Raw genomic sequence first — 13,397 nt, 5'->3', positions numbered from 1 at the left:
GAAGGCTGTCAACGATGACCCCAAGGTCGCGTTCCTCTGTGCTGGTCTTGATGGGTGAATCGGAGTTGGAGGCATGTTCATGCATATGGTATTGGGCGCATGGGTTTGAGGATCCAAAGTGTAGCGTGCTGCACTTGCTTATATTGAACGATAAGAGCCATTTGTCTGCCCACAACTGGATTTTCTGGACATCTGTTTGCAGGGATTTTACATTCACTGCTCCAAATAGCTTTGAGTCGTCAGCATAGAGAGACAAGTTGTTTTCCACCTCGCTGAATATATCGTTGATGTAGATGTTGAACAGCGTAGGACCAAGAACAGTTCCCTGCGGTACTCCACTGATGACATCACAGGGCTCAGAAAAGACCTTTTCACCTCCAACACCAAATAGCCTGACACTCTGGGCTCGTCCTGACAGGAAGTCCATAAGCCAATCAACCAGGTTGGGGTGTAACTGGGCAGCAGTAAGCTTTTCTCTTAGCCTTTTGTGTGGGACTTTATCAAAGGCCTTAGCAAAGTCTAGTAAAACTAGGTCCACTGGCAATCCTTTGTCAAGCAAATCTGTAATGATGTCATATGTTTCCAGTAAGTTTGTTTCAACTGACTTTCCTGGTTGAAACCCATGCTGATTAGGGGATAGGATATTGTTGACTTTCAGATGTTCCAGTATTGCATCATTGACCACTCTTTCAAGGATTTTTGCGACTACTGACGTGAGACTTATAGGTCTGTAGTTTTCTGCTTTAAGTCTGCTGCCTTTTTTGAATATTGGGGTCACAAAAGCAGTTTTCCAATCAGATGGGACAGATTTGGCATTAATAGACTTTTGGAATAGGTCAGACAGTGGTCCTGCGATGATGGTTGCCAGTTCCTTCAGCAGTCTTGGGTGCAAGTGATCTGGTCCAGCCGATTTATTTGTGTCAAGATTTTGAAGCCGTTTGAGGATGTTGGAGGGGTTGATGCTGACTTGCTCCATCGTTGTGGGGGCTTCATAGCCCGGGCAGTTTGGCAGGGGGCCTTCCGGTTCACAAGTGAAAACTGAAGCAAAGTGCCTATTTAGTTCGTTTGCTACATCAGTTATGTTGGTTACGGTAGTGCCACAGGGTTTCACCAGTCTGGAGATAGTTCGACGGGAGTGGTTCTTGCTAGAGACATAATTCCAGAATTTTTTAGGATTTGTCTTACTTTCTTTGGCAAGATTGGACTCCAGATTTTCGTAGAGTTTTCTGGTGAGGTTTCTCAGCTTGTTTCGTGCCTTGGTGAATTTTGTGTGTTGCTGCAGGTCTCCTGACTGCCTGAACTTTTTCCATGACCTCTTTTTCCTGTTTATTTCTCTTTTGATGTCTTTTGTCATGTAGGGGAGGGATCTAGGTTTTGGTTTGAAACTGGTCTTTGTGTGGGCATCCTGAGCTTTCAGCAAAACACCCTTGAATTTGGTCCATTGTTCGTCAACTGTGCCACTTAGTACATTCGGCCAGTCTGTAGTGGATAATTCATTTCGAATAGCAATGTAGTCGACAAACACTTTTTTGACTAGCTTGTTCTTAAGTACCTTCACTTTCAGCATGAGCTCTATAGTTAGGTGATCACTTTTACCAAGGGGTGGTGAGTAATCAATACTTTGAACTAAGCTTTTGTCATTCAAGATAACCAGGTCAAGTGTTGTTGGGCGCTGAAACAATCTGTATCTAGTTGGTTGGTCAACTATCTGGTGTAGGGACAATTCACTGAGGCCATTTAGGAAAGGCTGTTGCTTGTCTTGTTCGGTTGGAGTGGCACCACATCCAAAACCGTTTATCCGGTTTATAGATGGAAGGTTGAAATCGCCGGCAATAAGCAGATGTCCTTTGAGGTTCGAATTTAGTGTGCATATTATTTCTGCTATTGCTTGTTCGGTTACATCTTGGGATGGGGCTGAGGGACTTCTGTAGATGCATCCGATTCTGACTGTCTCTGACTCATGGCTCCCTGGCACACATAGATCAAAGCAAACTGCCTCAACAAAGGGGCAAAGGAGAGGAACATCAATTATCTTTGTATTGTATCCTGCTTTAGCGAGGGCTAGTGTTCCTCTTTTGCAACCCTGGGACGACAGATTTGAGAGAACTTGGTAACCTGGGATTTTCACATGGGAATCGTGAAGTTTGTTACTACTGTTTTTAGGGCAGACTTCAGTCAGTAAGATCACATCGAACTTTTTTGAGTCAATTAGGGTTTTTAGTTCATCAATTTTGTTGGGCAACTGGTCAACATTAGTAACACATACACTAAAGTCAGAACTTACGGTTGCTGGTTCTGGTTGGCTTCTGTCCAGTATGGTTTGTCTGTTGTTATTTTCACCAGAGTCACTTTCTTCCTCAACAGAAACAAAGCTCAAGTCTTCTTCTTCTTCCTGGGAAGCCTCCGCAGTTACAATAGTACTTGAAAAACTTGAATCTGCTGAATTCTGACATGACACGAGCGAATTATTAGATATAACATTTGAATTAACATTAGCAGAAATAGCTCTTAAATCGACATGGGAAATATTTGGAGAAGGATTGGATGAAGCTTCACAAGAAATATCAACTGACGATTTATCAAAACGAAGCACTGGGGAAACAAAACTATTTACATGAGGATGCGATGATATAACTAGGTTTCCATCGTGGATTGCTTTGGAGGGGACCGGGGTGGCGCTTCCCAACTGCGATGAGCAGCCTCGTTTTTTGGAACAATTTGGCCCTTGAAGATCATGAGGTTGGGCTCACCTGAGCTTATTCTTCTTTTCAACTCCTCAACTAAAGCCTTCCTCCTGTTTCTCTCTGTCTTGGATGCGTCACCACGAAATTGTATATCCTCGTGGAGCTCGCGGGAGCGGTTGATGATTGACCTTTTGATGTCCAGGCTTGGGACAGTAAAAAGGACAGGAGGAGGGCGTGCAGATGGCAGAGAATTAGTAGGGATCGGAAGTCTTCTCACATTATTGATGTGAACGTCTCTGAGCTTATACTTTTGATCAATATAAGATTTGATGAATAGTTGGTCATTGGGTTGCGGAGGGATCCCGAACGCAACAATGTTAAGGGCTCTACGTTGTCTGTCCCTTTCTTCAGAAAAGTGGCGCTGGATCTCACTATCAAGATGCTGGGTGAGATTGGCTTTGATGCTTGTTGTCTCTTGAAGAACTACCGTCTGGACTTCGGAACGCATTTCAGAGAGTGAGCATTTTTCGGACACCCGGGTTTCCAGTGCTGACACTTGTGATTTTATCTCACTGACAGTTTGTGAGATTTCAGCTTTTAATGATGTTTCCAAGTCTTTTAAAGATGCTTGGACAATTTCTTGAAAGGCCGCTTGAGATGGGAATTTATCAATAATCTCATTTTTCATGCTATCTATTGTAGCTTTTACGATATTCTCAACACTAGCATTTTGAGTATTAACAGATGTTGATCCATATTTACATGCTGGGCACTTGATACAAATATCTACACGTCGGGAGATTTTAGTGACAAGCAGATATTCAGGTTCAGGCATGTCTAGACACTCGGCACATATCCACTTGTCACACCCATCACAAAGAATGGCATAAGAATCATTTTCTAATGCAATATTGCAGGCAAGACAATTGTCGGATCCTTTTTTCGGACTTATATGAGTCCTTTTTGGTCTTCTACTTGATGTGGCCTTAATTTCGCTAGGTGGCGGCATGATATGAGAAAAAAAAATCGCTGGAAAAAATGCGGGGAAACAAGGCTTTTCAGCCAACAGATATAAATTTATCACGGGGTTTTCAGAACTTGGGGGACCTGTGGGAAGCGCGGATACTCAAATCGCCTATCCCCAGCAGTTTAAGGATGAATATCCCGCCGGTACCAATACGGCTCTTCGTGTTTGTTATCGCTCTCTTCTGCACAGGTTTCCCCAAATGCAGAAAATAAACGATTCAGCTTACGTAGTCTGTGGCTTTATAAAAAAAATAAACAAATACTTCACAAATTTGGACCGGCAACACTGTAAAGGCAAAAAAGAAAGAACGGGAAGATATGCAATTCCCTGGAGAATTGAAAATAAAATAAATTGCCCAAAAGTCTAAATATATCAATCACAGCACTGAGGTAGGTCCCTTAAATCAAAACCTAGGGTATCACAAGACCTGGGAAAATGCAAAAAACAAAGAAAAACAGTTTTATCTCACAGTTTAATACATATATATCCAGGGTTCAAATTTATACAGCCACATGGATTTGTTGTTGTTGTTGTTTTTTTGATTATAATAATATTTTTCCATCACCAAAAGCAAACTAATTATCAGTCATAAGAATTTACCAACAAAAAAAGATACTTCCTCCTGGGCAAGTTGTGATGCATGAATCATCCATAGATGTTCCATAGGACTTAAAATCTCTTCAGGGTTTGTCCTGCTGCTGATTGGGCCGTCCAAGGGTCGATCCACTGTACCACGACGGATCATATGTTTGTGTACATTTAGGTAATAGTACCATAATTCATTTAGATTACAATTACTCTCTTTGAACATTTCAGGAAATTAAAGAAAATTAAGATGCAGAAAAAATGTTGTAGATTACCATGTTGAAGATGAAAAAATACCCAATATTTTAGCTTACATAAAAAAAATAGCAGCAGCAGCAACATCACAAGATTCTTTTGGCAACCCCCTTAAAAAATAAAAATGCAATTACTATTAATTTCAAAACTTATTTTTCTTTAACCATCTTACCACCTTCTTCTTTCTGCACACAGGGCGAATTGAAAACAATTATAATGACAAAAGAAGATCATTTTGAATATTAAAGGAAATTTCTTAAATATTAAGTAACAAAAAAGACTCCTCTATAAACAAAGAGTATTGTATCAGATTAACGACGCTTCTTGATTACAAAGGTCCCTGCGTCGGCCCTGCACTGCATTCCTGCAGCATGATTCGATCTCTGGGTCCCGTATTACCAAGCTAAGGTCAAACCCACTGCGCCACCACAGGACCTCTCTATAAACAAAATATGTACTAACTATTAAATTCAAAAGTTAGGCTTATTTTACTACCTCAGTTTACCGACTTACAACCCCCCACTCGCACAATCTTTCATAGCTTTAACTGTTCCATACAGATCAAAAACTTGGAATAATAATTAAAGACGGGTTATTTATTAATCAGTAAAAACGGAATTATATATATTTATATTTGGCATTTCCTTACAATATACAACACAACCTGAATTTAATTATTATTTCAAATTATTTTGTTTGAGCAACTGGACTAGATTCAAAAGGTTCAGGCTTTTCTATAATTTAATGACCTAACCTATGAAATGTACTTACAATTTACAAGAACTTAGATGATACTTACCTGCTTTAAAATACTAATAGAGCATTATTTTACATAGCATTTATAAGCATTATATACTTACCAATAGGCTATAAATGTTTAATTAAAACGTTTATAGTAATTAAAATTAACACAAACACTAACTAATTAATTTATACAAATAAACATTTATGCTTATTTTCTGCAGCTATTTCTTTTTGTTTATACAGGATCTTTATGACTTAAGCTTATAGAGTCCAAGGCATTCTAGATAAGATGACATTTTCTCCCTTACCAACCAAAGGCCAAAAGGAATCTACTTTGGATTACAGAAACTTTTTCTCCAAAGAAAAAGAAGAAGATCAAGAAGAGAGAATTGCTCTGTAACGACTTTACAAGTCAACAAATAGTATAAAAATATAGCTACGTTGTTTTATGTAAAATATTTTGAGCATGTGAGGTGTTCCAAAACACTTGTAGTTAAAAAAAAAATTGACAGAAGGGGTGTTTTTAGGAAAGGGTGTTTGTGATAAAGTTGAGTCAACTTACTGTAATTATTCTTTTCATGGCTTCCAGTTTGAGACCATCTTTATTGCTGTCCAACATTTGCTTCAAATCATCATTCCTTCATACATGAAAATAAACCAAACCTTAATGTAAGAAATATGCAACAAAAAAGTACGATGAAAAAGGTATAAGAAAACTTGTCATTGAATCATTCAGAGGCCAAAAAGATCATATCAATTTGTTTTAGAATATAGTGGCAATGCATCTGATCCCCTTGCTTGCACCAATGGCTACCCTCACTTTCATTGGTACAATCTTTCATGTCTCTGGATGACTCTGGAGGTAATAATTTAAGTAATTGCAAGTTGATTAATTAAAAAATTAAATTAATTAAATTGGGAGAAAAAACTAAAAAAGAAATGAACAAAGAAACAGAAATCAAAGAAAAAGAAATACACCATATGCAAGACACCAATTGAAAATAAGATAACACACATAAACTCAAAATGCAGGTAAACAAAATTCAATATGAACCTACATACACCCAATTTAGAGAGAATGAGGCTAATTGAAGAACCATGTAGCTCTTAAGCATTGTTGTTTTAATTTGTTCTGGCCACTTTATGTAGAAAAAGTGGTTAAAGAAACTTATGAGGAAGTCAAGGATACAGAAAATGGGAAAGAATTTCATAGATATTTTAAGATCTAGTGCCCAGCAGCCATCCTCCTTGCAGGCCTGTTTTCGTAAGCAGAGACCCTCTTCCAGCAGTCCCAATAATACCATACAAAAATTTTGAGAAAGTCATTTTGTTCAGAATGGATAAAAGGTCGAGTCAAAATGCCTCCAACAATGGCATAGCCTTAATACATTATTTTCACTGGCAATAAAATTATGCATATTGACAATTGTTTTGTGGGGTTTAAAGTGGGCCTAGTCTTGGATCTATATCATATCCTTGGGTAACATTAGATTAGGATAAGATTAGATTCAGATTAGGAACATGCTGTCAATCTTTGGGTAAGATATGTCTTGAGTAAATATATGTCTAAAATTAAGTACTGTCTCATTACTGGGAGTATTACAATATATGGTACCATCAGGGAGGGGCACCAAAAATACAAATAGGATGTTCCTCTAAGAGCATATGAAACAGTGGTAGCTGTTTGGCCAACTAAACAGAGCAGGGTGGGCAACTGCCCCCCTAGTTTTAAAAGGGGCTGCTTAACATAACATTTTAACATTTTGTGAAAATGTGCTGCTTAACATTTGTGACCAGAAAGTCATGTGTGGTTACAAAACTTTATAAATGCCTTGTCTATCCCCACCTTGAGTTTGGCCTTTCCCCTAAATAAAATGGACACAAGAGCCCTTGAAAGTGTCCAAAGGAGAGCAACCAAACTGGTCTGTGGCTTAAATAATGCCCCTTACCAGGATTGCCTAAGGTGTCTGACACTTCCAACCCTCACATATCACATATAGAGGAGATGTGATCATGGCACACAAAATTTTCAAATCCAGTCACCTGAACTAGATCTTCACCCCCTCCCTGGCTAACAATTCAAGAGGTTCCAGGGTGGTCCCCCTCTGGAATAGCCTATCCAAGTCTACAATCCAAGCTGAGACTCCCCACTCCTTCAAGGCTGGAGTTGACAGGGACTGGGAGAGGGCTGAGTGGACGCTGGACTGGGAAGCTAAGCCAACATAATTACATCACTCATAACCAGCAAGAACTACAGGAGGATCTACCACCTTATCTCGCTGGCAAATGCAATTTAAGATAATTTAAGGTAATAAGCTATAGATTTCAAGAACAGTGCTTCAACCAATTCCAAATGCGAATAGTTTCTTATTTAACATTAAATTCCTTTTATTTTATATTTATACACTCCTATTAAGGTACTTAATTGACTAAAAAATTGTTACAGTTGTTATATACAAAGGTGTTATGTATTTCAAATCTAACTTCTTGCTTGTAATTTCAGCATTAGAACATCATGACTCAACAAGGCAAGTGAACTACCAGTACAAGAAGCATCAAGCAGAGAATTAGCAGCAATTGTAAGAGCATCTGCATATCTAATGTCATGCAGATGCAAACAGATGTGGAGATGTATAACACTTTTATTTCAATCTCTTTTATTAAAATTGTTTTTAGCTTACAAGCTATTGAATAAATCTATATATATAAAAATAAGTTGTCTGTGTGTGGATCTGTGGATGGATCAGGTGACGTCATGTTTGTCCGCATATGACGTCTGAATTATTTCACACTAATACAAAATAAGAAAAAAAACTAAAAAAGGTAAAAACTACAAAAAAAACTAAAAAGAAAAAAAAAACTAAAAAAGCTAAAAAACTAAAAAAAACTAAAAAAAGGTAAAAAACTAAAAACTAAAAAAAACTGAAAAAACTAAAAAAAGGCAAAAACTACAAAAAAAACTAAAAACTAATAAAAAAACTAAAATATCTAAAAAACTAAAAAAACTAAAAAAACTAAAAAAACTAAAAAAAGGTAAAAAACTAAAAAAAAACTAAAAACTAAAAAAGAAAAAAAACTAAAAAAAGGAAAAGACTGAAAAATAAAAGAGAAAAAGAAAACTAAAAAAATATGAATAAAAATACAAAAAAATAAAAAAGCTAAAAAAATAAAAGAAGCAAAAATCTAAAGAAGGTAAAAACTACAAAAAAAAGAAAGAAAACAAAATAAAAAAAATCTAAAAAAGCTTAAAAACTAAAAAAAAACTAAAAAAAGATAAAAAACTAAAAAAAGGAAAAAACCATAAAATAAACTAAAAACTAATAAAAAAAAATGAAAAAAGCTAAAAAACTAAAAAAACTAAAAAAAACTAAAAAAGGTAAAAACTAAAAGAACTAAAAAAGAAAAAAAACTAAAAAAAGGAAAAAACTGAAAAATAAAGGAGAAAAAGAAAACTAAAAAAATATAAATAAAAATAAAAAAACTAAAAAGATAAAAACTTCAAAAAAAACTAAAAAGAAAAAAGAAAAAAACTAAAAAACCTAAAAAAAGGTAAAAACCAATAAAAAAAAACTAAAAACAAAAAAAGGGAAAAAATTAAAAAATTATTTCATCATAAGTTTTCATCTGACGAAATTACAGACCGGGACATCGGGACACAAATGACGACCGGGACACCGGCACATAGGGAATATGAATGACGACACTCAAAGAGAAAGTGACCGGGACAAAAGGAATGTTCGATTAGCAATCAACAAAGCACCGGGACACAAATGACGACTGGGACACAGGGAGTATAAATGACGACCAGGATATAAGTAAAAAAAACTAAAAAAACTAAAAAAAAGGTAAAAACTACAAAAAAACTAAAAAGAAAAAAAAATAAAAACTAATAAAAAAACTAAAAAATCTAAAAATCTAAATAAACTAAAAAAGAAAAAAAATAAAAAAGGAAAAAAATAAAGGAGAAAAACAAAACTAAAAAACGAATGTATATACAGACCGGGACACCGGGATACAAATGACGACTGGGACACAGGGAGTATAAATGACGACCAGGATATAAGTAAAAAAAACTAAAAAAACTAAAAAAAAGGTAAAAACTACAAAAAAACTAAAAAGAAAAAAAAATAAAAACTAATAAAAAAACTAAAAAATCTAAAAATCTAAATAAACTAAAAAAGAAAAAAAATAAAAAAGGAAAAAAATAAAGGAGAAAAACAAAACTAAAAAACGAATGTATATACAGACCGGGACACCGGGATACAAATGACGACTGGGACACAGGGAATATAAATGACGACCGGGACACAGGGACACAACTACAACGGGGACGCCGGGGGGCACAGGGGGATATAAATGACGACCGAAACACCGGGACACATAGAATATAAATGACGCCCGGGACATTCAAAGAGAAATCACAGACTGGGACACCGGGACACAAATGACGACCAGGACACAGGGACAAAACTACAAAGGGGATGCCGGGGGGCACAAGGGGATATATAAATGACGATGGCGACACAGGGAATGGTAGATTAGCAATCACCATCAACAAAGCTCAAGGGCAATCATTAGAATCATGAGGTATAGATCTGAATACGGATTGTTTTCCCATGGACCATTATATGTTGCATTTTCAAGAGTCGGTAAACAATCTATTTATATGCACAGACAATGGGCGTAGTTAAAAACATATATATATATATATATATCTATATTCACAGGTGGGACATAGGGACACAACTACAATGGCGCGTAACTAATATGGCGCGTAACGACTTACGCGCGCGGGGGGGCTTGGGGGGGGGGGGGGTTGGTGCGCGAAGCGCCCCCACCAACTAGGTGTTGGGGTGGCGCGAAGCGCCACCCCAACAGCTAGTAAATAAATAAAATACAAAAAGTAGCTATAAAGATTGCATAAGCTAGTCGATATAGTTATAAGTCTAAAAGATGTGTACTGATTAGAGGTATTTCATTTTTTTAAGAAGAAAAATCTCCTACAGAGAATGTTGATGGAATCAAACCTAGTGTAAAAATCACCTGTAGTAGTAACATGAGATGTTTTAAAACCACAGAACCACCATTTTTGATATGTAGCATGAATTCCATCCATGCCTCATGACAGCTTAAGACTTTAGCCTGACAGAAAGAATATCAATCAGATAAAGAAACATCAGCAGCAGAAAAGGAAGATTTGAAGATACTTGGATAGAGCAATGACCAAAGAAAATTAATGTTACCCTTGATTTCTTTTTGCTGTCTGTTCTGTGACTTGCTTGAGGGAATTCAGAAGTTCCTTGGTAAACTTCTTCTTTGTTGCAATGCAGAATTAACACTGGACTGGATTGTGGCTGGTTGCATTTAATCTATAGATTCAGCCAAAACATTGCTGATTCATGTAATTGGGAGACTTTGACTTTCCTGCCAATTAGGAGCAGTTCCTAGGTGGCAATGCTTCAATGTAAAAGCACAGGGCTCTGAATATTGTAAAACATGACATATCTATAAACAATAAACATCAAGGAGAATACATTTTTCCTTAGTCAGCAGTGGTGAGTGCATGATTAGTAAGACAAGTGGTGCCTTAACCTTGTTAAGCATTGTAGAAACTCTATCCGAAAATGGTTTCCTTCGTAATAGTCTCTACTCTAGACCTTTGACAGACTTATATTTCTTATCTTCACCAAATTGGACTATATATTTACACATTCATGGGGGTAGGGTTTCAGTTTTTTATCTTGTATTGCTACAGCTGATTGGTTTGGGTATGCTGCACTTCAAAATCTGCAATAAATTTCAAGACAAAACTCATTAGCACTTATAAATCGTAAATCTTTTCCTCCGATACCCAATCAAAACTGGTTAGCTTATAAATTCAGCACTTACTGTATTTTTAATAGTAAGCAAAAATTTTAGGGCAAATAAACAAAAGAAATCTACCAAAGCAAATAGTAGCTTGAAAAAAATAACTGCTAAATGTGACGGAATATATTCAAAATTGGTAAAGCAGTAAGACTAGATAAGAGAATGCATTACTACATGCATACCTTGCGGTTACAGCTTAGCCTATGCAGACTATAGTTATTACATAAGTTGTGCATGATTAGCAGGACAGGTGGTGCCTTAACCTTGGAAAGCATTGTAGAAACTCTATCTGAAAATGGCTTCCTTCTTAATAGTCTCTACTCTAGATCTGTGACAGGCTTATATTTCTTATCTTCACCAAATTGGACTATATATTTATACATTCATGGGGGGAGGGTTTATATGAAGTAACAGATTTGGTAAAATTCTAGTTAATTGACTTCTTGCTATCTCAGAAAGGGTTTAGGTTAGGAAAATGAAACTTTCAAGGATGAATTTACAGACTAAAGTATGTCCCAGGAAGGTATTTTGAAGCAACACCTTCACTCCTTCTCCCTCTAGAGGGCCCTGACCTTTGATGACCTTTAAAAATATATGCATTATAAAAGTGAAACCTTGCAAAATAGATCTTCTGCTTAATTGAAGTACAACAAAATTGTTTTCAGCTCCATAACTTTGCTCAATTCTATTTTATAAGATTTTAAAGATATACAAATACATTTCCTAAATTTTGAAACAAAAACACATTGATATGGCTCAAAATTCTACTCAAATAACAGGAATTCCTTTTTCAGAACTAAAGGCAAAGAAAAAACAACTAGTAGGTGAAAATTGAGGTAAAATATTGTTTTGTCAACAACACCTGTCATGTAGGCAAATTTCACAGCCCTCTAGAGGGAGAAGGAGTAGAGGTGGGTACTTTAAAATACCTTCCCAGGACATACTTTATCCTGTAGACCCATCCCCAAAAGTTTCATTTTCCTAACCAAAACCCTTTCTGAGATAGCAAGAAGTCAATTAACTAGAATTTTACCATACATTTCTAAAAATACCCTAATAGGCCTATAGTTTATGTAAATATTTAGAAATTTTGTATAGTAGTTTTCAAATACTTAAGTCTTGGCCCTCTTTCCACAGAGACTCATTATTCAACTAAGACCAGACATATTACTGGAACTATGCATGGTACCATTTGGGGAGGAGGGTCAATGGGCATTGTCAGAATAGTAACCCTGATATTTGTGAAAATTACAATGGCCTGCAACAAATTTAGCCTACCTTTGGATTCAGAGTTTCATCTTGAATCCAAATAGGTCTATGATGTTTGTTTCTACCACAAATTCAATTTTAAGGTCTTTAAAGACCCTTAAAGATGATACCTTTTTCTCCTATTATAGATAGAGCTTATATAGCCTAGGCCTACCTATGTTAGAATCAATGTTCTAGGTTAACTAGGCTACTTTTTGCTATCTTAGATAGGGTTTTGTTTAGTAAAATGTCCTTGGAAGGTATTTTGAAGTACTTATCTCTTGTCTTTCTCCCTCTAGATGACAGTGACCTTTGAAAATCAGTAAAACTTAATGTTAACAGAATATTCAGATAGCCAGGAAACAAACTTAACTCTAGAATCAAAATTTATAAATTTTTAAAGGTCTTTTAAGTTCATTAACCTCTAGAGGGAGAAGGAGTGGAGGTAGGTGCTTCAAAATACCTTCCCATGATTTAGGCTAGGCTACTTTAGTCTGTAGGCCTAGATCAATTGCTGAAAGTCATTTTCCTAACTTAATCTCTTAACAAGAAAACAAAATGTAGCTAAACTATAACTTTGTCAATAATTTAAGAGATTGCCAAAGTTGTTTCTCAATAGGTTAATTGTGAAGTCCTAGCCTAGCATACCTTTTGTAATCAGTACTGAAGAAGTTTCCAATAGTGGCTTCTGATGCAAATTCAGTATCTGGGGTTGAATGGTTTTCATCTCTAAGACTCGTCATTACTCCTTGATTTGCCATTATCCTCAAGTTTAATTTTGTATAACTAAACAAAGAATATGTCACATTAGCCGTTTTCTTAAAACATGAGACATAAATGACTTTTTCAAAATTATTGCGTTTTACAGTGCCGAAAAAGTAATCATTTTGCCGGCTGTCGAATCGAAAGATGAACTCTTTTTCCTTCCCTTCAATGTTGGTCTCCTCCCCCCTTCCCCATATTGAAGTAATAATCCATTTTCTTAT

The 13,397-nt window shown here is 36.1% G+C and overlaps 1 protein-coding gene across 2 annotated transcripts in view; it reads right to left on the bottom strand.

The window, feature by feature from the left end:
- LOC136035206 (AP-3 complex subunit beta-2-like) overlaps nt 1-13,259 on the bottom strand; it is a 105,189-nt gene extending 91,930 nt beyond the window's left edge. For both annotated transcript variants that reach the window (XM_065716812.1, XM_065716813.1), the window contains exons 1-2: nt 13,060-13,259; nt 5,858-5,933 (exon numbers count right to left, since the gene is read on the bottom strand). In XM_065716812.1, the coding sequence (XP_065572884.1) occupies nt 5,858-5,933; nt 13,060-13,172 (189 nt within the window). In that variant the 5' untranslated portion in view covers nt 13,173-13,259. The remainder of the gene's footprint in view (nt 1-5,857; nt 5,934-13,059) is intronic.
- Nucleotides 13,260-13,397: the final 138 nt, after the last annotated feature.

This window comes from Artemia franciscana, chromosome 14 (assembly GCF_032884065.1).
Source record: "Artemia franciscana chromosome 14, ASM3288406v1, whole genome shotgun sequence".
Lineage (NCBI taxonomy): Eukaryota > Metazoa > Arthropoda > Branchiopoda > Anostraca > Artemiidae > Artemia > Artemia franciscana.
This window is presented reverse-complemented; position numbering and strand designations above follow the sequence as displayed.